Source organism: Rhinopithecus roxellana, chromosome 21 (genome assembly GCF_007565055.1).
Source record: "Rhinopithecus roxellana isolate Shanxi Qingling chromosome 21, ASM756505v1, whole genome shotgun sequence".
Taxonomy (NCBI): Eukaryota; Metazoa; Chordata; class Mammalia; order Primates; family Cercopithecidae; genus Rhinopithecus; species Rhinopithecus roxellana.
The window spans coordinates 29,767,856-29,793,870 of NC_044569.1; the positions used below are offsets into that span (position 1 = coordinate 29,767,856).

At 36.2% G+C, this 26,015-nt stretch overlaps 1 protein-coding gene across 4 annotated transcripts in view; it reads right to left on the reverse strand.

The window, feature by feature from the left end:
* Window positions 1-26,015, reverse strand: part of RTTN (rotatin) — a 204,664-nt gene that overhangs the window by 60,805 nt on the left and 117,844 nt on the right. For all 4 annotated transcript variants that reach the window (XM_010358889.2, XM_030926066.1, XM_030926067.1 and 1 more), the window contains 3 exons: window positions 10,932-11,121; window positions 9,476-9,564; window positions 1,803-1,896 (listed from right to left, as the gene is read on the reverse strand). In XM_010358889.2, coding sequence (XP_010357191.2) covers window positions 1,803-1,896; window positions 9,476-9,564; window positions 10,932-11,121 — 373 coding nt within the window. The remainder of the gene's footprint in view (window positions 1-1,802; window positions 1,897-9,475; window positions 9,565-10,931; window positions 11,122-26,015) is intronic.

A 26,015-nucleotide genomic window follows, 5' to 3' on the forward strand; every position in this document is an offset into this window, starting at 1 on the left:
AACAGTAAAACTGCATAAATATACATTTAAAGCATACTATTTGTGGATAGGCATGGTGGCTCAGTCTGTAATCCCAGAACTTTGGGAGGTTAAGACAGGTGGATCACCTGAGGTCAGGGATTCGAGACCAGCCTGGGCAACATGGTGAAACCCAGGCTCTACAAAAAATACAAAAATTAGCCAGGTGTGGCACTGCACCTCTGTGATCCCAGCTACTCAGGAGGCTGAGGCAGAAGAATCACTTGAACCCAGGAGACAGAGGCTGCAGTGAGCCAAGATCACACCACTGCATTCCAGCCTGGGCAACAGAGTGAGAATGCCTAAAAAAATAAAAATAAAAATAAAAATAATAAAATAAATTTAAAATCAAGGGTAATCCAAACAAAAAACAGAAAGCCTGTATGTCCACACAAATGCCTATATCACATGATGAATGGGTAAATGTAATATATACATACAATGGAACATTATTTGTCAATAAATAAATGAAGTTCTGATACATGCTAGAACATGGATGAACCTTGAAAACAGCACACTAAGTGAAAGAAGCCAGTCATACAAGACCACATGTTATGATTCCATTTATACAAAATGTCCAAAACGGGCAAATCTATAAAGAAGGAAAGTAGATTAGTGATTCCGTAGAGCGCCAAGAATAGGGGAGACAGGGAGTGACTGATAACAGGTATAGAGTTTTTTTGTGGGATAATGGAAATGTCCTAAAATTGATCATGGTGACAGCTGCACAACTCTGAATATACTTAAAACCAATAATCTATATACTTTTAACAAGTGAATTATATGGTATGTGAATTATATCTCAATAAAGCTGTTAAAAATAAGAATAAGGCAACATGCTTTTAGAGATAAATGTTCATGAAATTCATGATCAAATTTCATTTCATGCCCTATGTCCTTAGCCATTTAAATAAACGGAGTTTGCTCCTTTTGTTCTTAAGAAGATCAAATGAGTATTTTCTACAGGTAAATAATCTTATATATTGTGAACATGAATTACTAAAAACCAAAATGGAACACTGTTTAGGAAATTATTGGAAGAAATATTGTAATGAAAGTTCAAAGTTTTAATTGAGCAAGTCTTTCTAAATGTTTTAGAAAGCATTCTTTCTGCATATACTTCTATGTCGCCAGTGTTGACAATTACTTTCTTTTCAGGTAGTATAGTCCTTTCAGGTTAGGCCTTTAATGCTACTGAATAAGGCTTACATACTCTCTAAAATTTAAACAAAAACAAAAGCAAAGTTGCAAATTTGAAGCACAGCAGGGTTGGAAGCAGTTCCCAGTACAAGGAGCAAAATTCATACATTGCCGTTAATAAAAACAAGTCCCAAGTTGTGTGTTGCACATTTCTAATAAAATAAAGACTCAATACATTTTATGTGCCTTTAAATGGAATCACAGCCTTAGAAAATACTTATTAAAGACCAGAATCGCCTTACTTTCAAGTGGATTACTTGTAGTAAAGTGTTTTCTCAAAAGAAGGGAAAAAATAAAGTTAAGTTATACCCATCAATTCCCAAATTCAAATGTCAAATACCTATAAGAACCTAATAAGGAGCCATATGGGAATTGGGCTATTTATTTGATAGTCAAATTCCATTTATTAGTTAAGAGCATTTGTTTTATTAATTTCTGATATATTGGTTCTAAATGTATTTCATAATGGTCTATAACTTATTTCATTAAAATTTTGTTCTTTAGACATTTACTTTCAAAATATCTGTCTGGATTAAGTTGTCATTTTTCTTTTTGAAGGTAGAATGTCTTTGCTAAAAAGATACCTTGAGCCACAAACTGGTCATGGGAAGCTTCAGGTACAACGGTTGTTGACTGCACAAGTGGCTGAAATTCAGTACTCTCCAATGAAGGTGCCACCTATGAATCAGTAAATTATTTTACTTATTAATGTTACAGTATGGAAAATGAAACACAGGCAACATACACACAAGATATCCTTAAACAAGGAGGTTTATAACAAAATTATACTAGTAAGGATAACTAGAAAAGATTCCATATCTTGGGAGTTACAGCAGTTTTTTTAAATGGCATTTCCACTTCTTCTTAAAGGAATTGTTATCATTTACATAAATCAGTAACTCAAAGAAGCAAAATACTGACTTGAGGCTCATTTAGGAGTTTAAGGTTCCCATAAGGCCAATTCCCTCACTGCCCAAATGTTAGAAAGGCTAAAATATACCACCTTAACTATAATTCATTGTGATATTTTGCATTTCTTGATTCATAATAAAGATATTTTTAATGTTGCAAATGGCACACATAAATTTTAATAGTGCCTAAAAAATTAGAAGTATTAAAAGATTTTTCTCTACTTCGTCTCATATCAAGGAAGAACACTAAAAAATTGTGCCAATATGCTGAGATTGCTTCAGAATACAACATTAAACATAACAAAATCTGTGGAAAGCAAGTACAATTTCACCTACAGGTTTATAATGAGCAGACCGACCTTCTAAGACTGAAAAAGCACAAAGCGATGTGTTTGGCACCTTTTAGATGAAAAACACTTACGTAGTGAGGTCAGATAACTCCTTTCCTTACCATCAATTTATCTTCTGTGAAATATTATGAAGTGCCCATACCTGAGTAGCCTCCATATCAATGCATGCAACACAACATTAGCTATCCATAGAAGTTATAAACCATCATTCCAGACTCAGATCCTATATAGCTCACAGTATTTGTACACTGATTGTGTATATATCTGAACACTTAGAGTACCTTAGAGTTACCATGATGAAATGAAAGCAAAAACTAAGTTTATTTTCATGTGCAGTTTCTAATAGTAAAGAGAATATAAATTTGAAATTACTAAAAATGGAATATACAGTTTTTTAAATCCCCCTTTTAACTTGAGCCCTTAACCATCTTTCATCATATTAAGTAAGTATAACAGTCATGATGCCAAGAAATAAGTGAGAAAGCTGCAGCTAAAAAATGTAAGCTAAGCACATAATCTAAAAAGTAAATCTGGAAAAAAGTTCAGTCTAAATAAGTCAATCATAAACAAACATTAAATGCCTTATTTTATATAATATTAGATCCAGATACTAGGTAAAAATAACCTAAAGCTTGTTTGCTTTTAAAATTATATTTGCCTACAATTGGCAATGAGAGGTATGTGAAAAAATGCTCCTGTCAACAGATATCAAGACAACATTTATAGTTCTGTGAAGAAAATAATCCTACGCCAAGACTGCTAACACAAACTATGCACAAGCTAATATATCTGGTTCCTGCCACAACTCTTTTGGTTGTATAAGGAAAGTGAAGGGGATAATGATGCTGAAATCCTTCATCATTTCACTGAACATTCTTTCAATTGATAAAGACTCAAGAAGGCCTTATTAGTGATATAAATAGAATTAGGTACCTGGTTTGTAGTTTCAATGACCAGTGTGGGAAAATAAAGCTTATAAGGTCCCACTAAATACCTGGCTCATTAGAAGAAAGCAAAGTTGTGATTCATGACAAAGGTCAGGCATGAATAAAGATGCGACTTTCCTTAGTATGGTCCACAGAAGGGTTACCCAAGCTTAGAAAAGATGCTTTTAGAAAGTACCTTACAGTTGTATTATAACTTACCCCACGTAGTTGGGGAAACACAATGATTGCTTTATATGGTGCTTTAAAATTGATTATAGATGATTTATATTTGTACTAGCCTCTATTTTTTAAGTTTGCTAAATTAACATTGTCATTTTAATACGTAAAATCAAAAAAGTATTAAGCAAATTGTCCCAGTTCTATGCTTAAATCCTTGATTAGAAATAATCTCCAATAGATAGTATTTGGTTACATTTGATAAAGTACATCGATATACAAATATGTTACTTTTCACCTTAAAATCCAGGTAGTAACTAGACAATTTTGGCATTCAAGTATTAGCTACTAGAAGGTGCAGTATGAGCCTATGAAGCTATAGGTAGAAAAAGCCTGATCTAGTCCATGTCCTCCTTTAGAGAAAAGACCACAAGTTAAGGGAATTGTCTGAGTTGAGACTAATTAGGATTCTCAGTCCAGGACTGCATTCATGACAGCATAAATGCGTTAAAATCAGAGCAAGTCCTCAGATGTACCTCTTCAGAAAGCTGGCTGGACTTCTTTGAGAGGAGAGGCTTGCTTCTTTCTCCCTGATCCCCCGTGTCCCCGTGGAACTTCAGGTAGACTAACTTCACCTGCCCCATCCCAGGTGAAGGAAGAGGAACTGGCTTAGTTTAAGGGCAAACTGAGTCTGCTTAAGTCATCCCTTCCTGTCAAGCTTCTCGCTGCTCTCTACCTCACAGTAAGTAGGACAACTAGGGTTGTCCTCTTACAACAGCGAGAGTCTGATTCTTGTATCTATCACCCGCTCAATTCATTAAAATGGGCTAAGTGCAAAATCACAATCTAGACTTTTCCCTCGCTTTCACATCTGCCACATGACATATCCTGAGATCTTCAATTTTTAATCCCTCAATAAGACAAAAAAGAACCCTGAATTTGAATACATTTCTAGCCTTATCACTTTACAGATATCACAAAAGACAATCTAAGCTTTTTAGAGCTGGTTGATGCTACTTTAAGGTACTGTCGTCAAACAGACTCAGATTCATGTCATGGATGTTGCTAGGGGATAGGAGCTGGGGAAAAGGGGAGATGTCTGGTCAAAGAGTACAAACTTTCAGATAAGGTGAGTATGTTCTGAGGATCTAATGTGTAGCACGGTGAATATGGTTACTAATACTGCACAGTCTACTTGAAATTTCTTAAGAGAGTAGATCTTAAGTGTTCTCGTCACAAAAAGAAAGGGTTAACTCTAAGGTGACAGATGTGTTAACTAATTTGACTGTGGTAATCATTTCATCACATATACATATATCAAATAATCTCACTGTATATCTCAAATATATACAATTTTATTTGTCATTTTAGCTCAAAACTAGGGGAAAATAAAAAATAAAATGAACTCAAACCTTGCTTATAAAAACCAAAAAAAATTGTCTTCAATGTGTTTGTAAGCAGATTTGGTAACTAAAGAAGGTTTCTAAATTATGCTTCAGTGTAAAATAAGCAGCTAAAATTAAGAAAGTCCCTTTGAAATCACTGAAAATAGCAAAGTCATTTGCCATATCCAAGTAGAATTGCAGTGTAAAAAACAATTTCTGTCATATAAGCAAAAATGCATCAATGTACAAAAGTGATTTTCTTTGTATCTGCCTTACAGAAACAAGTGATTTCACTGGACACTTTAACACTTTCTGAAAGTTAATTCAGAACTTGAATATTGTATTTGTCAAAATGATCTTATAATAGTTTCATCCTCTTCCCTCAAAAGCAGTACTGGTGCCAAAACAGTTTATTTAATTGTTTTTAAAAAGGTACTAAGGGAGAAAATAAGGATTGTAGTGTGAAAAAAATAAAGTGCAAGTCTAGCCACGTTTTGAAAATTTGGAAAAACACAAGATACGAAGGGTTTCTAAGAGATTCTAAGTTCCATGTGTTCATTTTAATAAATAATACCTTTCTCTATATGCCCAAGAGCAGGAAAGCTTTGGCATGCTTCTTAATTTGTAATAATTAATTCTAACCAAATTATAACAAGAAGTTTCAATTATTTCAACTAATAGATTCACAATTCAAATGGATTATGTACAATATACTTAAAAAAAAAAGAAAGCTCAGAAAGTTCCTCTGAAGGAATGAGCAGAAGATAGACGATTCTTGCATGACTAACTAAAGGACCACTTAAAGAGACAGATTATCATCACAACATAGTCACGGTCCCTGTGCCATCCTGTGTGTAACCTAAGAGCACAAATTTCCAAGAGCTTGTCTCATTTGTATTTTCCTCCTAACTAAATATACAAGGTTGTTAAGACTCTGGATAATCCACAGGTAGCTGAAATTTATTTAAACAGAGTATAACACTTTTTTTCTCTCTCCACCATCACACAAACTGCCACCTCCTCAAGTTTTCCTGGAGTCACCACGCTGCAGGTATTTATATGTCCTATCAGTGATGCCTATGTCAAAACTATTTTTCTTTTAGAAAGTCTTTTGGATCCATCCCTGCTTAAACTGTTCTCTATCTACTCTTCCTTCTATAAAACAATTTTAAGTACCACCAAATGAGCATCAATAGGTTATTTCTGTCATATCAGTTGTCATGTTTCATGCCATTCCATCCAAAAATTGATTCAGCTTTCTTAACTAACTCCTATCTGATTAGTCAGGTCCTCAAACTTTAGCTTTCCATCCCACATTCTACTCCAAACAACTTCTTGCATTTTCTGGATGTTAATGCCTTCAGTACACACAACTTCACATTTAGTTACTTTCTAAAGCATACATATTTAAGTATGCTTTATGTTCTCAAGTAGACTTTCGTCATTTGTTAAGTGGTCACTGAATCCTAAAGAATATCTGAATCTTTTCAGCCCCTTGCAAATGTCTGTATGCACATAAAGGAGAAGGCGATAATATTTGAAAGCCCATTTCAGTTGCCACGTCCTACACAAAATCACTTTTTCATTTCGTCATTCCTTCTAAAGAAACCTCACTGTCCCTTGACTAGACCATCTTTTATGGGATCAATCACATCTGGCCTTAGAGTGAAGGAGGAAGCAAACATACTTCTGGACTCAAAAGAATGGTCTACCAGTTACCACGCTAGGAACTTGAACAAGCATCCACTCCATGGAGTGCCCTAATTTCCATGCCCTAATTTCCTCTTTTGCAAAATAGTGGCAATGCTTTTCAGTTTTTTTAAGACTATGAAGTGTAAAAATTCTCTTTAAATGTTTAGAAAAACTAAAATCAGTTTTCTTTAAATCTGTGCTCCAGAAAAAGTTTGAAAGTATCACATATTTCACAAAGAAAGGCTCAAAAAGAAAGGAATTACATTTCCCACATATTTTATTTTAACAATTGATAAATTAAAAGAAAAAATACAGACATAGTTCTGCTCAGGAACAACAGAAAAGACCAAATTTTGGTCATAAAGCTGTTGCTGCACACAGGTGTGTAAGAGACACAAACAGCTATCCATCTTGGATATAAATGTGATTTCAAGAAGAAAAATAACACCTAATGGCTGAATCCTCCTACCCCAGAAGAAGAGAACACTGAGTTTGATAGAGGCCACTCCTGAGGAAGCATTTACAAGGGTGATGCCCCCAAGCTAACAATGACACTCTGCTTACTCTATCTGCAGTTTATAAAACATACAGGACCCAACAATCCTTACAAAGCTTGCCAAACAACTGAACTAACATACATTAGGTAACAGCACAAAAGTCCCTAACTTGGCATTAAGAGCACAAAATGGATAGTGACCCAGAAGCAGCATGCTGGATGACACGACCCAAATCAAAAGATGATGCTTTCCTTGGAAAGACAAAATGGAAAAACCAGTCAACCAACCAATAAAATATTGCAATTTTTTCTCAATTCTGAGATAAACAAAACAAAGATATAAATAAGTAGATAAGCTGATTAATAAGATTTACATCCACTCAACTCATACCTCAATTTGTAACTTCAACATTTTCTTATAGATAAGAAAGTATGACTTGGTCTAAGTACTGACAGCTTTGGTTTAAAGTAATAATGTCATAATGAAAACACTCTCCAGATTTTTCTCCTGTTGGGACAAAGGTACGTATCATCTTGGGTATGGTAAAGAAATTATAACAACTAGTAGAATTAGGGTACTAAGACTATTTTTGTAAATAAAAGTCACCCATTCTAAAAATTCTGTTTGAAATCCCCCAAAAAAGAAAGTAAAAAGTAGACTCTGTAAAAATTCTAACAGAATATACTAGTCTTTAAGGAAAATAATAAGAAATAAATTTTACACATATTACAAAATTCTTAAAAAACAACAACGAAAGATTCCATTGGTATATATTTCTAAAAGTCTGTGTTACATCCAAACACAAACAAGTTACAGACCTTAACTTTAATCGGGGTGCTTCTTTAATAATGACTACAATAAATACATATTTCCAAATTTTCTCAGAGAATCTAGAATTCTAACCTGTAAAATTTACGTATTATTATAAAATAGAGAAATTCAAAAGGTTGATATGCTTTTGCTTTTTGTATTTAGGTTTTCTTGTATAGGGTAAATACAACTTGAGTGCTAACCACAAAACAGCTAAGATAACTCAAAGTTAATTACAGCAATTATTATTTACTGAGTACCTATTAGAAGTAAAAAACTGAAGTAGGTATCAAAATTTCAAGGCTAGTCTATAGCCCTTTTGACAAATAGGTTAACCAAACAAAATTTACTTTTAAGCACACATTCATGCTGTCCTTCTATGAACTAAATAACCAATTAATAAAATTCCCTTTGGCATTTATCATATTATTGCTCTTGTCGAGACAACGGTACACAATATCTCCACCTTGGAAAGGAAAGCATGACATCTAGTGGAACTCGGGTAATTATCTTACTTTTCCATATGAAAGTCCAATGTAGCACTAAACACAAATACTTCTCTTGAATCTAGGGGAAAAAAGACTCAAAACTGTAGCAAAAAGTATCAGTCTTTTGAGAAACTAGGAGATAGATTAAACATAATCTTTACATTATAATGTCTATATAATAATTATTAATCTCATATTATTTTTGTTCCTGGAAACAGGTGCATCAAAGCTTTGCCTTCCTGATATGTTGTATAACACAGTAATTATTCCAAAAAACACTTTAAAATTAAAGGTAATGTTTCCCAGTTGAGAATAAATGATTCTGTATGTTTGTAAATAACTGAAACCTAGTATCAATCATTCCTTATAAATACCCAGTGTTTCAAACTTGTCTGCAAAAAAAGCAACTAATGCATGAATGAAAGGGGAAGGAAAGAAGGCATGCAGACAGGCATATATAAATGTCAGGTAATCCAGATAAACTTCTATGTGATGCAAGTATTTAGAAGTGTGTTTAAAGTTGTCAGCACCACACTAGAATCATTTGAATGTTCTTCATAGTGCCCTGCCCTTAGGCACAATTTCAGGGTAATCAACCATTTTTAATCATGTGGGATTTGTTCTCTTCTAATACTAATGATAAACACATTTTCACACTTTTGTACTATCAAAAAAAGTAGGAAAGAGAGGTTGAAAATTCTCAACTAAAGGGATATTCAGTGTAGCTATACTGTAGCAAGGCACACCCTGGTTCAAACTCCAGTTCTGCTCCCTATAGCACTAATGATCACAGAGTTACTTTACTTCAGAGTGGCTTGAGCACACAGAAAATCAAGGTAAATATCTATGATGTACGGCTGATGTGCAGGTTGAATACAATAATTTAGCAAAATTCTGCAGGCAGCACTTGAATAAATCACAGCTGTTAGAACCTTACACTTTGTATTCTCATCTCCAACTATGCAAATTCACATTTTTTCAGAGATTCAAAATGAAGGACTTATGCATTCTTTGCAAGTACCGTTGTTTCTGAGGTCGAGAGAGAACTTGGATCTCGATCCTGACATATCCTAGATGGGGCCCTCCAAAACTTGAATGAGTCATCTAAACCTGCAACAACGAGAAAACTGTTAATATGGACACCCTCCTGGGAACTGTAACAATTAACTAAAAGAGTACTCATTACAGGACACCAATTCAAAACTAAAGAAAGAAAAAAACTTATATGGATCTGGCTTCTGAGATAGACCATTATTAAAAAAAAAAGAAAAACAAATCTAAGGAAAGAGTTTTTTTTAATGTACATAAGAATCACTGAGAGCTTGCTAAGGCAGCTGCTTCAGCCCCAGCCCCAGAGGCTCCAATACCCCAGGTCAGAGTGGAAGCCCTGAGCGTGCACTTCTAACAAGTTCACAGAAGAGGCCAATGCTGTTAGTTTAAGGGCCATGCTCTGAGTAACTGATCCAGAGAAATCTAAACAATTAAGAGAGTCACTGTTCTAATAGGGATATTTAAAATGTTCAAAACTTCATCAAATCTCATTTTCTTGATTCCTCCAAGAACTAAACAGAAAAGTGAATCATAAATTCACACTTAACAATTTGGGGATAAAGGAACTTCATGTCTTCAACTTACTCTTAAATGGCTCAGAAGGAATATATATAGATCACACATATCTGTTTATTTATACACACACACACACACACGTGGTAGGATGTAAATACAGTAAAATGTTAAGATTTGAGAAATTTTTTGTACTATTCCTAAAGCTTTTCTGTAAGTCTGAAACTATGGCAAGATTCTAAAAAATTATTATAAAAATGAATTTAAAAATAAAACCTATTTATATTATTAAATTACTATTTATTATGAGATATAATTATTTTTATGTGCTCAGATCTTATACTTGGCAAATCTACGAGAACCTACAAACAAAAGGAATTAAAAGGTTTCAGGAAACGATTGTGACAAATAAGTAACATACTAAAATAAATAACTTTTTGATACATCAGCAAAATGAATTAGAAAATGTAGTGGGAAAAAGTCTCATTCATAAGAAGGATGAAAAAACTGTACATTGCCTAGAAGTGAAAGTTCCAAAAAAGTTTAAGATGTTAATAGAGAAAGAAACTATAAAACTGTACTGATGGGCATAACATAACTCATAAAATATTAATAAGATGTCAAAAATAATTTCCATGAAGAATTTATAATACAGAAAAATGCTTGCAGAATATTCAGTGAAAGAAGGAAATACAAAAATGTACATAAGATCTAAACATAATCACATAAAACAAACAAAGGCTAGACAGAGAAAAAAGACTGGAAGAAAACACATCTCTCTGGGTGGTGGAACTGGAAATGAATGTTTTCCCTGTATACTTTCATTTTTCAAATTTTTAAAACAAATATATGCATTTTTAAGTTTTTAAAAGTTACATATTACAAAAATAAAAATACAAAGATATTGTACTTACCATTTAAATCATTGCCTTCTAAATTTCTATCAAAAGCAGAAAACTTCAAATCAAACATACACCGTCCGAGGTAGCAATGTTTTATCATCTGATTCAAATGTTCATAAAAATGGCAATGATATAAAAGAGCCTGAAGGGCAGGTTTTCCAATGAGCGATAGGCCAGAGTCCTCATCATGGACACAGGGCCCCTGTAGGAAAAGAAGGAAAGAAGAAGGAGACACTGATTTATCCAACAATTTCCTTAAAAAGATCCATTGTCTCCTCTCAAGAAAACGAACGGGTCCCAGATACTCCCATCTCCTTCCACTCTGTTTCCGTCCTTACAAAACAGAGTTTTTATAACTATAGCAGCCTGACCTAGGACAAATTCTTCCACAATACTCTAGGTCTCTGCTGCCTAAACACTCTCGTTAAAGGACAAAGCTGACCTCTCTCTCGAGGGGCCGTTTCATTTAGAATGTTTCTATGGAAGGATCAGCTTTAACCAAGAAATCACATGCTTGAGCCAAAAACACAACAAAAGCAGTATTTTTCAACCTACATATAATAGTAAAATAATAGGTGTTAAAATATATGAAATAAGGTGGTTCATATATTATGTTCAGAATTATTTTTTATACCTATCACTAAGCCAGGTAAAATAAAAAGGTCCATCAATATCCATATGGCAAAACCTGCAACATTACTTCCCACTGAATTAATCCTGACAAGGAAAAACACCACACGTGTATACACACACACACACACACACACACACACGAACCGCCACCAGGAGGCTGAAAAGAATCTGCTATTACACAATTTTTCTCTTTGCATTTTTCTCAATTTTTTGCATTGCCACTTACTACTTTTCCTGGAATATCTAATAGCAAAAAGCAAGCAATGAGGATAGGTTTGAAGTTTGCAAATAATCCTATCATCAGTTTATAAGTATTTCTATTTTCTGGGAAATTATAATAAAGTTAAGATTTTAAAAAAGGCCATAAGAGAGAGAAAAGTAAAAGACAGCAAACAGAAATCTAAGAGCCAACAGGAAAGATATGTTCAAAACATATTCCAAGTTGACCTCTAACCATAAGATTTGTGTATGTGTCTCTTCTCTCACCCTCCCCATCACCAAGAGAAGATGGATATTTTAACTTACTCTTCAGGAAGATAAAGGAATTCACAAGTTAAAGGCATAATTACACTAACAAGGTTATTTCTATTCACACTTCTTTTTTTTTTTTTTTTTTTTTTTTGAGACGGAGTCTCGCTCTGTGGCCCAGGCTAGAGTACAGTGGCTGGATCTCAGCTCACTGCAAGCTCCGCCTCCTGGGTTTACGCCATTCTCCTGCCTCAGCCTCCAAGTAGCTGGGACTACAGGCGCCCGCCACCTTGCCCGGCTAGTTTTTTTTTTGTATTTTTTAGTGGAGACGGGGTTTCATCGTGTTAGCCAGGATGGTCTCGGTCTCCTGACCTCGTGATCCACCCATCTCGGCCTCCCAAAGTGCTGGGATTACAGGCTTGCGCCACCGCGCCCAGCCTCACACTTCTTTTTAAGGACACTTATATACATCATTATAAATTAAACCTCTTACTTCAATATTCAATGTCTTTTATGACTACAAAGTTTTTATTGCTGTGCTATAATAAATCTACCAACACTGTGAGCTCACTCTTCCTAAACAGAGCAATTTATATAAGAAATAAGACTATTGTAAAGAACAGCCAGCACAAGGTGGTCACTGTTGTTATTTTAAATGTAGAGGTCTACAAGAATCAGGTAAAAGAGAGAGAAATACAAAGAGAATGGGGTTATGTGGCTCCTGTGTATTAACCAAGGTATATGTTACAGGTACTGGCGCCCTTTAATAATGCATTACCTTGTTTTATTATATAGAATGAAGTATTCACCCAAAATCACAGAGTCAATCTTAACATTCACAGTTTTAAGAAATTCTATCTTTTAAACAAGTTATAACATACTTAAAATGTATAAAACATGCCAAACACCAAAGAGATTTGCAATAAACTGCTTAACATCACAAATTAGAGCCCTCATTATAATAATACAGGGAAGGAATTAACAAATAAAACAAGAACTGTAGTTTAACTGAGTTTACTAGCTTCACTCATTTAAAAAGTTCAATAAATCAAAAGTGATTAATCAAAGTTGTACAAAAACTATATTTTTTTTGAAATTAAAATGGCATTTTTTTTTTTTATTATTATACTAACTTCTAGGGTACATGTGCATAACGTGCAGGTTTGTTACATATGTATACTTGTGCCATGTTGGTGTGCTGCACCCATCAATTCGTCATTTATATCAGGTATAACTCCCAATGCAATCCCTCCCCCCTCCCCCTTCCCCATGATAGGCCCCAGTGTGTGATGTTCCCCTTCCCGAGTCCAAGTGATCTCATTGTTCAGTTCCCACCTATGAGTGAGAACATGCGGTGTTTGGTTTTCTCTTCTTGTGATAGTTTGCTAAGAATGATGGTTTCCAGCTGCATCCATGTCCCTACAAAGGACGCAAACTCATCCTTTTTTATGGCTGCATAATATTCCATGGTGTATATGTGCCACATTTTCTTAATCCAGTCTGTCACAGATGGACATTTGGGTTGATTCCAAGTCTTTGCTATTGTGAATAGTGCCGCAATAAACATACCTGTGCATGTGTACTTTATAGCAGCATGATTTATAATCCTTTGGGTATATACCCAGTAGTGGGATGGCTGGGTCACATGGTACATCTAGTTCTAGATCCTTGAGGAATCGCCATACTGTTTTCCATAATGGTTGAACTAGTTTACAATCCCACCAACAGTGTAAAAGTGTTCCTATTTCTCCACAGCCTCTCCAGCACCTGTTGTTTCCTGACTTTTTAATGATTGCCATTCTAACTGGTGTGAGATGGTATCTCATTGTGGTTTTGATTTGCATCTCTCTGATGGCGAGTGATGATGAGCATTTTTTCATGTGTCTGTTGGCTGTATGAATGTCTTCTTTTGAGAAATGTCTGTTCATATCCTTTGCCCACTTTTTGATGGGGTTGTTTGTTTTTTTCTTGTAAATTTGTTTGAGTTCTTTGTAGATTCTGGATATTAGCCCTTTGTCAGATAAGTAGATTGCAAAAATTTTCTCCCATTCTGTAGGTTGACTGTTCACTCTCTTATGGTAGTTTCTTTTGCTGTGCAGAAGCTCTTTAGTTTAATTAGATCCCATTTGTCAATTTGGGCTTTTGCTGCCGTTGCTTTTGGTGTTTTAGACATGAAGTCCTTGCCCATGCCTATGTCCTGAATGGTACTACCTAGGTTTTCTTCTAGGCTTTTTATGGTATTAGGTCTAACATTTAAGTCTCTAATCCATCTTGAATTAATTTTCGTATAAGGAGTAAGGAAAGGATCCAGTTTCAACTTTCTACTTATGGCTAGCCAATTTTCCCAGCATAAATTCCCTATTATTAAATAGGGAATCCTTTCCCCATTTCTTGTTTCTCTCAGCTTTGTCAAAGATCAGATGGCTGTAGATGTGTGGTATTACTTCTGAGGACTCTGTTCTGTTCCATTGGTCTATATCTCTGTTTTGGTACCAGTACCATGCTGTTTTGGATACTGTAGCCTTGTAGTATAGTTTGAAGTCAGGTAGCGTGATGCCTCCAGCTTTGTTCTTATGACTTAGGATTGTCTTGGCAATGCGGGCTCTTTTTTGATTCCATATGAACTTTAAAGCAGTTTTTTCCAATTCTGTGAAGAAACTCATTGGTAGCTTGATGGGTATGGCATTGAATCTATAAATAACCTTGGGCAGTATGGCCATTTTCACAATATTGATTCTTCCTATCCATGACCATGGTATGTTCTTCCATTTGTTAGTGTCCTCTTTTATTTCACTGAGCAGTGGTTTGTAGTTCTCCTTGAAGAGGTCCTTGACATCCCTTGTAAGTTGGATTCCTAGGTATTTTATTCTCTTTGAATTGTGAATGGAAGTTCATTCATGATTTGGCTCTCTGTTTGCCTATTACTGGTGTATAAGAATGCTTGTGATTTTTGCACATTAATTTTGTATCCTGAGACTTCGCTGAAGTTGCTTATCAGCTTAAGGAGATTTTGGGCTGAGACAATGGGGTTTTCTAAATATACAATCATGTCATCTGCAAACAGGGACAATTTGACTTCTTCTTTTCCTAACTGGATACCCTTGATTTCTTTCTCTTGCCTGATTGCCCCAGCCAGAACTTCCAACACTATGTTGAATAGGAGTGGTGAGAGAGGGGATCCCTGTCTTGTGCCAGTTTTCAAAGGGAATTTTTCCAGTTTTTGCCCATTGAGTATGATATTGGCTGTGGGTTTGTCACAAATAGCTCTTATTATTTTGAGGTACATTCCATCAATACCGAATTTATTGAGCGTTTTTAGCATGAAGGGCTGTTGAATTTTGTCAAAAGCCTTTTCTGCATCTAATGAGATAATCATGTGGTTCTTGTCTTTGGTTCTGTTTATATGCTGGATTGCATTTATTGATTTGTGAATGTTGAACCAGCCTTGCATCCAGGGATGAAGCCCACTTGATCATGGTGGATAAGCTTTTTGATGTGCTGCTGAATCCGGTTTGCCAGTATTTTATTGAGGATTTTTGCATCGATGTTCATCAGGGATGTTGGTCTAAAATTCTCTTTTTTTGTTGTGTCTCTGCCAGGCTTTGGTATCAGGATGATGTTGGCCTCATAAAATGAGTTAGGGAGGATTCCCTCTTTTTCTATTGATTGGAATCGTTTCAGAAGGAATGGTACCAGCTCCTCCTTGTACCTCCTTGTAGAATTCAGCTGTGAATCCATCTGGTCCTGGACTTTTTTTGGTTAGTAGGCTATTAATTATTGCCTCAATTTCAGAGCCTGCTATTGGTCTATTCAGGGATTCAACTTCTTCCTGGTTTAGTCTTGGAAGAGTGTAAGTGTCCAGGAAATTATCCATTTCTTCTAGATTTTCTAGTTGATTTGCGTAGAGGTGTTTATAGTATTCTCTGATGGTAGTTTGTATTTCTGTGGGGTTGGTGGTGATATCCCCTTTATCATTTTTTATTGCGTCTATTTGATTCTTCTCTCTTTTCTTCTTTATTAGTCTGGCTAGCGGTCTGTCAATTTTGTTGATTTTTTCAAAAAACCAACTCCTGGATTCATTGATTTTTTGGAGGTTTTTTTGTGTCTCTATCTCCTTCAGTTCTGCTCTGATCTTAGTTATTTCTTGCCTTCTGCTAGCTTTTGAATGTGTTTGCTCTTGCTTCTACAGTTCCTTTAATTGTGATGTTAGAGTGTCCATTTTAGATCTTTCCAGCTCTCTCTTGTGGGCATTTAGTGCTATAAATTTCCCTCTACACACTGCTTTAAATGTGTCCCAGAGATTCTGGTATGTTGTATCTTTGTTCTCATTGGTTTCAAAGAACATCTTTATTTCTGCTTTCATTTCGTTATGTACCCAGTAGTCATTCAGGAGCAGGTTGTTCAGTTTCCATGTAGTTGAGCGGTTTTGATTGAGTTTCTTAGTCCTGAGTTCTACTTTGATTGCACTGTGGTCTGAGAGACAGTTTGTTATAATTTCTGTTCTTTTACATTTGCTGAGGAGTGCTTTACTTCCAATTATGTGGTCAATTTGGGAATAAGTGCGACGTGGTGCTGAGAAGAATGTATATTCTGTTGATTTGGGGTGAAGAGTTCTATAGATGTCTATTAGGTCCGCTTGGTGCAGAGATGAGTTCAATTCCCGGATATCCTTCTTAACTTTCTGTCTCGTTGATCTGTCTAATGTTGACAGTGGAGTGTTGAAGTCTCCCATTATTATTGTATGGGAGTCTAAGTCTCTTTGTAAGTCTCTAAGGACTTGCTTTATGAATCTGGGTGCTCCTGTATTGGGTGCATATATATTTAGGAGAGTTAGCTCTTCCTGTTGAATTGATCCCTTTACCATTATGTAATGGCCTTCGTTGTCTCTTTTGATTTTTGATGGTTTAAAGTCTATTTTATCAGAGACTAGGATTGCAACCCCTGCTTTTTTTTTTTTGTTCTCCATTTGCTTGGTAGATCTTCCTCCATCCCTTTATTTTGAGCCTATGTATGTCTCTGCATGTGAGATGGGTCTCCTGAATACAGCAGACTGATGGGTCTTGACTCTTTATCCAGTTTGCCAGTCTGTGTCTTTTAATTGGAGCATTTAGTCCATTAACATTTAAGGTTAATATTGTTATGTGTGAACTTGATCCTGCCATTATGATATTAACTGGTTATTTTGCTCGTTAGTTGATGCAGTTTCTTCCTAGCCTTGATGGTCTTTTACATTTTGGCATGTTTTTGCAATGGCTGGTACCGGTTGTTCCTTTCCATGTTTAGGGCTTCCTTCAGGGTCTCTTGTAAGGCAGGCCTGGTGGTGACAAAATCTCTATAAGCCTTTACTTATCTGTAAAGGATTTTATTTCTCCTTCACTTATGAAAGTTAGTTTGGCTGGATATGAAATTCTGGGTTTAAAATTCTTTTCTTTAAGAATGTTGAATATTGGCCCCCACTCTCTTCTGGCTTGTAGAGTTTCTGCCTAAAGGTCTGCTGTTAGTCTGATGGGCTTCCCTTTGTGGGTAACCCGACCTTTCTCTCTGGCTGCCCTTAGGATTTTTTCCTTCATTTCAACTTTGGTGAATCTGGCAATTATGTGTCTTGGAGTTGCTCTTCTCGAGGAGTATCTTTGTGGCGTTCTCTGTATTTCCTGAATTTGAATGTTGGCCTGCCCTACTAGGTTGGGGAAGTTCTCCTGGATGATATCCTGAAGAGTGTTTTCCAACTTGGTTCCATTTTCCCCCTCACTTTCAGGCACCCCAATCAGACGTAGATTTGGTCTTTTTACATAATCCCATACTTCTTGCAGGCTTTGTTCATTTCTTTTTCTTCTTTTTTCTTTTGGTTTCTCTTCTCGCTTCATTTCATTCATTTGATCCTCAATCGCTGATATTCTTTCTTCCAGTTGATCGAGTCGGTTACTGAAGCTTGTGCATTTGTCACGTATTTCTCGTGTCATGGTTTTCATTTCTGTCATTTCATTTATGACCTTCTCTGCATTAATTATTCTAGCTGTCAATTCTTCCACTCTTTTTTCAAGATTTTTAGTTTCTTTGCGCTGGGTACGTAATTCCTCCTTTAGCTCTGAGAAGTTTGATGGACTGAAGCCTCCTTCTCTCATCTCGTCAAAGTCATTCTCTGACCAGCTTTGATCCATTGCTGGTGATGAGCTGCACTCCTTTGCAGGGGGAGATGCGCTCTTATTTCTTGAATTTCCAGCTTTTCTGCCCTGCTTCTTCCCCATCTTCGTGGTTTTATCTGCCTCTGGTCTTTGATGATGGTGACGTACTGATAGGGTTTTGGTATAGGTGTTCTTCCTGTTTGATAGTTTTCCTTCTAATAGTCAGGACCCTCAGCTGTAGGTCTGTTGGAGATTGCTTGAGGTCCACTCCAGACCCTGTTTGCCTGGGTATCAGCAGCAGAGGTTGCAGAAGATAGAATATTGCTGAACAACGAGTGTACCTGTCTGATTCTTACTTTGGATGCTTCCTCTCAGGGGTGTACTCCACCCTGTGAGGTGTGGGGTGTCAGACTGCCCCTAGTGGGGGATGTCTCCCAGTTAGGCTACTCAGGGGTCAGGGACCCACTTGAGCAGGCAGTCTGTCCGTTCTCAGATGTCAACCTCTGTGTTGGGAGATCCACTGCTCTATTCAAAGCTGTCAGACAGAGTCGTTTGCATCTGCACAGGCCTCTGCTGCTTCCCCTTTTGTTGTTTAGCTGTGCCCTGTCCCCAGAGGTGGAGTCTACAGAGACAGGCAGGTTTCCTTGAGCTGCTGTGAGCTCCACCCAGTTCGAGCTTCCCAGCGGCTTTATCTACTTAAGCCTCAGCAATGGCGGGCGCCCCTCCTCCAGCCTCTCTGCTGCCATTTTGGTTAGATCGCAGACTGCTGTGCTAGCAGTGAGGGAGGCTCCGTGGCCGTGGGACCCTCCTGGCCAGGTGTGGGTATAATCTCCTGGTGTGCCCGTTTGCTTAAAGCTCAGTATTGGGGTGGGAATTACCCGATTTTCCAGGTGTTGTGTGTCTCAGTTCCCCTGGCTAGGAAAAGGGATTCCCTTCCCCCTTGCGCTTCCCAGGTGGGGCGATGCCTCGCCCTGCTTCAGCTCTCGCTGGTCGGGCTGCAGCAGCTGACCAGCACCGATTGTCCGGCACTCCCCAGTGAGATGACCCCAGTACCTCAGTTGAAAATGCAGAAATCACCGGTCTTCTGTGTCGCTCGCGCTGGGAGTTGGAGACTGGAGCTGTTCCTATTCAGCCATCTTGCTCTGCCCCCCCAAAAACTATTTTTCAAAATATATTTTATGATACACAGAACCACTTAAAAATATTTTGCAATACAGATTATATAAAATTACCCAATTTTTCTTATTTTTGCAAAATTAGGTCTATATGAATGCTTCCTCTATCAGTTACCACAACCCCAAACTTGCAAAAGTTTAATGAAGATAGAGAAGAGAATGTAAGCTGTATAAATCTTGAAAACAGAAAAAAACGAACATTTACAGCTCTTTGAGAGCTCTTAAATCTGCTGATTCTTTATTCTGTTCAAGGCCTACTGAGGCTCATGGCTGCACCATCTGTTAGGAAGACAAGAGTTACAAACCCACTGTCTTCTAAAATCCAACATTTCTTTAGTTTTTAAGTATTTTAGAAGTGAGAAGTTATACATGTAAATATGATATTAGAACTTCTGTAATTATTCTCTAAATATGTAAAACTGTCACAGTGATAACCTAGTTCAATCATATTTTCCCTTCAATAAATTAAAAATTCATTTTCTCGTTCCTATTAATATAAACACAGACTTAGAAAATACAGATAACAAAGAAAGTCATAATAAGAGACACAAATGTATAACTAAATCTAATAAAGTTTAGAATCTGTTCTATTTTTCCTCTGTTTATAAATCATGGTAAAAATTATTTAGCCTACCAAGATTGAAGAATCTAAGTTAGCTTATGAACAAAAGATTTAATATCATAGAAAATAGTACAAAAAGGTTTAAGATATGGAAATACAAAAGGAAATAGAGAAAATAAATTCACGAGGCCTAATAAGGGACTTATGATTTCTGGAAAGATAAAATACAACACAACAAAAGGAAAATTCATCTTAAAAGAAATAAATATGAAAAGATTTGTCAGAGCCAAAAAAATATATAGATGATCCAAATCTTCAAATTATGGAGCTTAATAAATGTCAAGCAAGAAAAATGAAAAAAAAGATACATAATAAAAAAATTCTAAAACATTGAGGATAAAGAGATGATAATGAAAGAAAACATCAGCCATAAAGAAGTAAAAAGAGATGAAAATTCAACTTCTCATCAATAGCACTGGATGCTAGAATACAGTGAAGCAAAATTCTTGGGAGGAATAATTTTCACCAAACATATGGTAACTAACCACACTATCAACCCAGTGCAATTTAAAGATACTTTCAAATATGCAAGAACTTGTGATATTTATCTCTCATGCACTTGTTACTAGGTACCAGTACAATCATTTTGAGAATTATGACTAGGAAAAGAAGTTCTAACAGAAGAGAAAGGATGATTAAGAGCTTAGAAAAACTTAAGACATGAGACATGATATGGACCCACAATATAAAAGAAAACAATCAGGAACCTCAAGGGAAAATAAATCACCCAAATCAATTTTTAAATTACATTTTTTATATATACATATACACACACATATACATGTATATGTGTACATATAAATGTATACATACATACAAACACCAGAAAACTTTTCCTCTGAGTATTAGATGAGTTGGTCCTGGAAGTAGAGATAAGAAAGTGTAATCACAGTCCACTAAGTGGCTCTGTAGTGAGTTATGGTTTCCCACTTTTAGAAGCAACCTACAGATAAAATTGAGACTGCAGATGAGAATGTAAACATAATCAGTCCTCACAAAGCAAAAGTAAAAATAAAACTATTAAAGATGAGTATTAGAATTGGAAGAGGAAAGACTGAAGAAAGGACAGGTACATCTCAGCCATGTCTTATTCATCTCCAAATGGGTTGGGGTGAAAAGATATGATGTGTGGGTAACAAAACCAAGAAGAGCAAGTGTGACCCATGGAGAAATAAGAGCAGTAATACCACTATGGTACTGTGAGATACTGTGGTATCTGCAGGAAATTGTATACATTAGCTAAATCCTTAGGTACTAAGTAGTACATGAATAAATATATTATTGCAAACATGCTATTTAGATATACAGTGGTAACTTCCTGAAGAATTAAAATCAGAGGTAAAACTGTCTCAGTGAATGGAGAGGGATACTGAATTTCACTATAAGCTCTATTAGCTTTTTTAAACATATGTATTTATTAGTTGAAAAAAAAATTTCTTCTAAAAAGTTCAATTAGTGCATTCAAAATATTTTTGAACTGCTCAAAAGAAAACCAAGTAATCTGAAATACGCACATATCACATAAAAACTATTTTATTTTTTATTTAACTAAGCATTAAGCCTGAATCCCCATTCTCTACACTTATTAAGAGAGCTTTATAATGGAGCCAAGCCCAGGATATGCACAAGAGACGGGCAGACTCAGGCTTTCACAGATAACTAGTGGTTCAAGGGCCAGAACAATAAAATCTTTCATGCACACACTAGGCTCTGCTCCATATATCCATCAGTAATTGATGGGGTTATCTTCTAGCATAGTGGGGAAATTAGCGCAATCAGGTCTAATCTCTGTCTCAAGATGTCTGTATCGTCACTAGCCTTGCCCTCAGGTGAGTTCTGGGGCTGCCAGATCATCTGCTGAATTGCCAGGGAGAGCTGAGAAGGAAAGTAAGAAAGCTCTTCAAATTACCAGAATGCCATTACAAACACATTTACAAAGAAAACTGCAAATTAATTATGTCATATCAAGCTCCAATTAATTTGAAAACATCTTTATGAAGAATGCAATAAATCAGAATATTAATTTTAAAACACATATTATACTCCTAGCGTCAGTGCTAATATACCCATTAGCTCTAATTGAAAAGAAACTAGAAGCAAAGTAAGAATAACATTTAAGAAGAGATATTTTCAAGAAGAAAAATGAATTATTTTGATATATAACAAAAATGCTATAATATAATCCAAAGACTATAAAAAAGACCCTAAATACATTAGAAATCTGAAAGTACATGTAAAATATGAACATCATTACAATGAACATCATTACAATGATATCAGTTTACCAAGTACCCATTGTCTTCTGGAAATACTCATGATGCTTCATAATGAACATAATAAAAGATAAAAATCATACATATTAATCATATCAAATATCAAAATAACATATAACTATAAATGAGTTGACTATTTAAAACATATACACAGACAATTACTAGTTTTGTTCACTGACAGGACATAGAAGCAATGACACCCCAAGAACAATGAATACATCTAGAACCCAGATCTTGGTTTCTAAACACCATTCTCCATGAAAAGAAATCAGAGCCCTTGGAGCAAGTGTCCTGATTCCAGGATGGGGCTAGGACAGTCTAGAACACTTTGCTGTACCAGAAAGTAAGGAAATGGCTCAAATGTTGATAAAGACACAAGAACCATCATGAAGAAACTCCCCCTGGCCAAAGCTAGAATGATTTGAACATTAAAACAAATAATGATAGAAACAGATTACAGCCCATTAAACAAACTTAAGAATCTTGAGTCCATGCTGGTGTAAATAAGTGACTCACTAAATAAGCAAGGAAGAACGAAAAGTTCTTCCTTACAGTAGCATGTAATAAACATAGAAATAAATGATGGAATTAGAAAATCATTTGACAACAATTCTGTAATAACTGTTTCAGATAAGAATCATGAATGGAATTTAAAACTAGGAAAACAGTGTGTGGAGATTCCTTAAAGAACTAAAAGTAGAACTAAAAGTAGAACTACCAGTGGGATCCAGCAATCCCACTACTGGGTATCTACCCAGAGGAAAAGAAGTCACTATACAAAAAAGATACTAGCACACACGTTTATAGCAGCACAATTTGTAATTGCAAAAACGTAGAACCAATTCAAATGCCCATCAATCAATGAGTGGATAAAGAAACTATGGTGTGTGTGTGTGTGTGTATGTGACACCACACAGCACAGTTTCTGCGAATGGCAGTGCGCACACACACACACACACACACACACACAATGGAATACTACTCAGCCATAAAAAGGAATGAATTATTGGTATTTGCAGTGGTCTGGATGAGATTGGAGACTATTATTCTAATGAAGAAACTCAGAAATGGAAAACCAAACATCCTATGTTCTCACTCGTAAGTAGGAGTTAAGCTATGAGGATGCAAGGGCATAAGAATGACACAATGGACCTTGGGGACTTGGGGGGAAAAGGGTGGGAATGGGGTGAGGGATAAAAGACACAAACTGGCCGGGCGCGGTGGCTCAAGCCTGTAATCCCAGCACTTTGGGAGGCCGAGACGGGCGGATCATGAGGTCAGGAGATCGAGACCATCCTGGCTAACACAGTGAAACCCCATCTCTACTAAAAAAAAAAATACAAAAAAAAACTAGCCGGGCGAGGTGGCGGGCGCCTGTAGTCCCAGCTACTCGGGAGGCTGAGGCAGGAGAATGGCATAAACCCGGGAGGCAGAGCTTGCAGTGAGCTGAGATCTGGCCACTGTGCTCCAGCCTGGGCGACAGAGCGAGACTCCATCTCCAAAAAAAAAAAAAAAAAAAAAAAAAAAAAAAAAAAAAAAAAAAAAAGACACAAACTGTGGGCAGTGTACATTGCTCAGCTGATGGGTGCACCAAAATCTCACAAATCACCACTAAAGAACTTACTCATGTAACCAAACACCATCTGTTCCCCAATAACCTACGAAAAAAAATAAAAATAAAACAAAAAACTAGTGAAAGAAAGTTTGATGAGAAACAGATATTTACAGTCTCAGAGCACCTCCTTCCAAAAGAAAAAACTGTAACTTTACAAAGGACAAAAAACAGGCAGATTCTGTCTCTACTAAGTAATCAAAGTTAATATCACCAACAAAGGGAAAGAGCGATATGATATCTCTTGACATGATGCACTGAGAACCCACCACTCCTATGGTTTTTCTGCCAAAAATGCCGAGACGGGTGGATCACGAGGTCAGGAGATCGAGACCATCCTGGCTAACACGGTGAAACCCCGTCTCTACTTAAAAATACAAAAAAAACCAGCCGGGCGACGAGGCGGGCGCCTGTAGTCCCAGCTACTCGGGAGGCTGAGGCAGGAGAATGGCGTAAACCCGGGAGGCGGAGCTTGCGGTGAGCTGAGATCCGGCCACTGCACTCCAGCCTGGGTGGCAGAGCAAGACTCCGTCTCAAAAAAAAACAACAACAAAAAACAAACAAACAAACAAACAAAAAATGCATAACTCAAATCTAAACCTAGGGAAAAGGACAAATCTAATTAAATAATATTACAAAAAATAGCCTGCATTCTTCAAATATGTTAAGATCATAAATATTTAACATTTTGAAACCATTTCAGATGAACAAAAGCAAGTATGTAAAACAAGTATTTGCAATGTGTATTCCTGAATTGGATCTTGGATCCAGGATTGGATTTTTCTTTTTTTCTTTTTTTTTTTTGGCTATAAAACACCACAGTGGGACAACTGAAAAACCTTGAGTGATCTCCTAATTTTGATAATTATTATTGTGATTATGTAAGAGGATATCCTTATATTTAGGAAATCCACACTTAAGTGTTCAGAGGAAAAGAAGCATTATGTCTACAACTATCCAACAGTTTAGAAAGAAGACACTAGACAGAGCTGAAGTAAACGTGTAAAATAACATTTGGGGAATCTGGGTGAAGAGTATATAAAAATTCTATTGTTTCACAAATTTCCTATAAATCTGTTTTTTTTTTTTCAAAATAAAGTTTAAAAAGTCTATGTACCAATTCAAAGTCCTATCACAAACATGGAAAGTAACTAAAGCATGAACAAGTTTATTTAAAATCGCAAACTGACAATCACAAACAATAACAAAAAAATTACGTTATGTAAGTGCATGACATTACCTTTTACATTTAAATGTGAGATTATTTTCAAGTGGAAAGAACTTAAAAATTACTAAAATTATGCATAAGCTACCATCATCATGCATAAAATAATTATAACAATGTTTCCTGGGTACATGTCATCCCGTTAGGCCATAAGCCCAAGAGTACTAAATTGGATTATCTGTGAATCTCCAATATTTAGACACTCAACAAATGTTTACAGAAATGAACTGAGACAAACTACATCAATGATCCATCTCTAATCAACAGATTTCTTGTTATAATCAACTCTAAAATTGGTTGTTAAAGTTTCAGGGATACGGATTTGTGACACTACTCTTCAAAGTAAACCCAGTTATGAAACCATCCACATTCAGGAGTCTTAACTCCTAGTCAGACTGTGGGAAACTGGTGTGAAAAACACTGGACAGCTGGGAGCCACAATACAGTTTTGTGTCAATTGAATACTGGCTCTGTTTTCTCTCCTTGACAGAGAATGTAGTATGTAGGGTTTTTGTTTTTAGAGACAGGGTTTTGTTCTGTCACCTAGGCTATAGCACAGTGACACAATCACAGCTTACTAAGGTCTCAAACTCCTGGGCTCAAGCAATCCTCCTGCCTCAGTCTCCTGAGTAGCTAGGGATTAGAGGTGCGTGCCACCATTTCAGGCTAATTTAAAAAAAAAATTTTTTTTTTTTTTTTTTGAGATGGGGTCACACTATGTTGCCCAGGCTAGTCTCAAATTCCTGGGCTCAAGTGATCCTCTCACCTCAGCCTCCCAAGTGTTGGGATTACAGGCATAAGCCACCACGTCCAGCTGGGATGTAGCTTTGAATGAGGCTGAGTTTGACTCAAGAACAAGACCAATGTTCATAAATATCCCTCTGAAAAGTTAGTGTCCTGAATATAAAAGAGCTATGATACACCAATACAGCAGGAACTGGGTTCTCATATCCAGCCGGGGGCTGG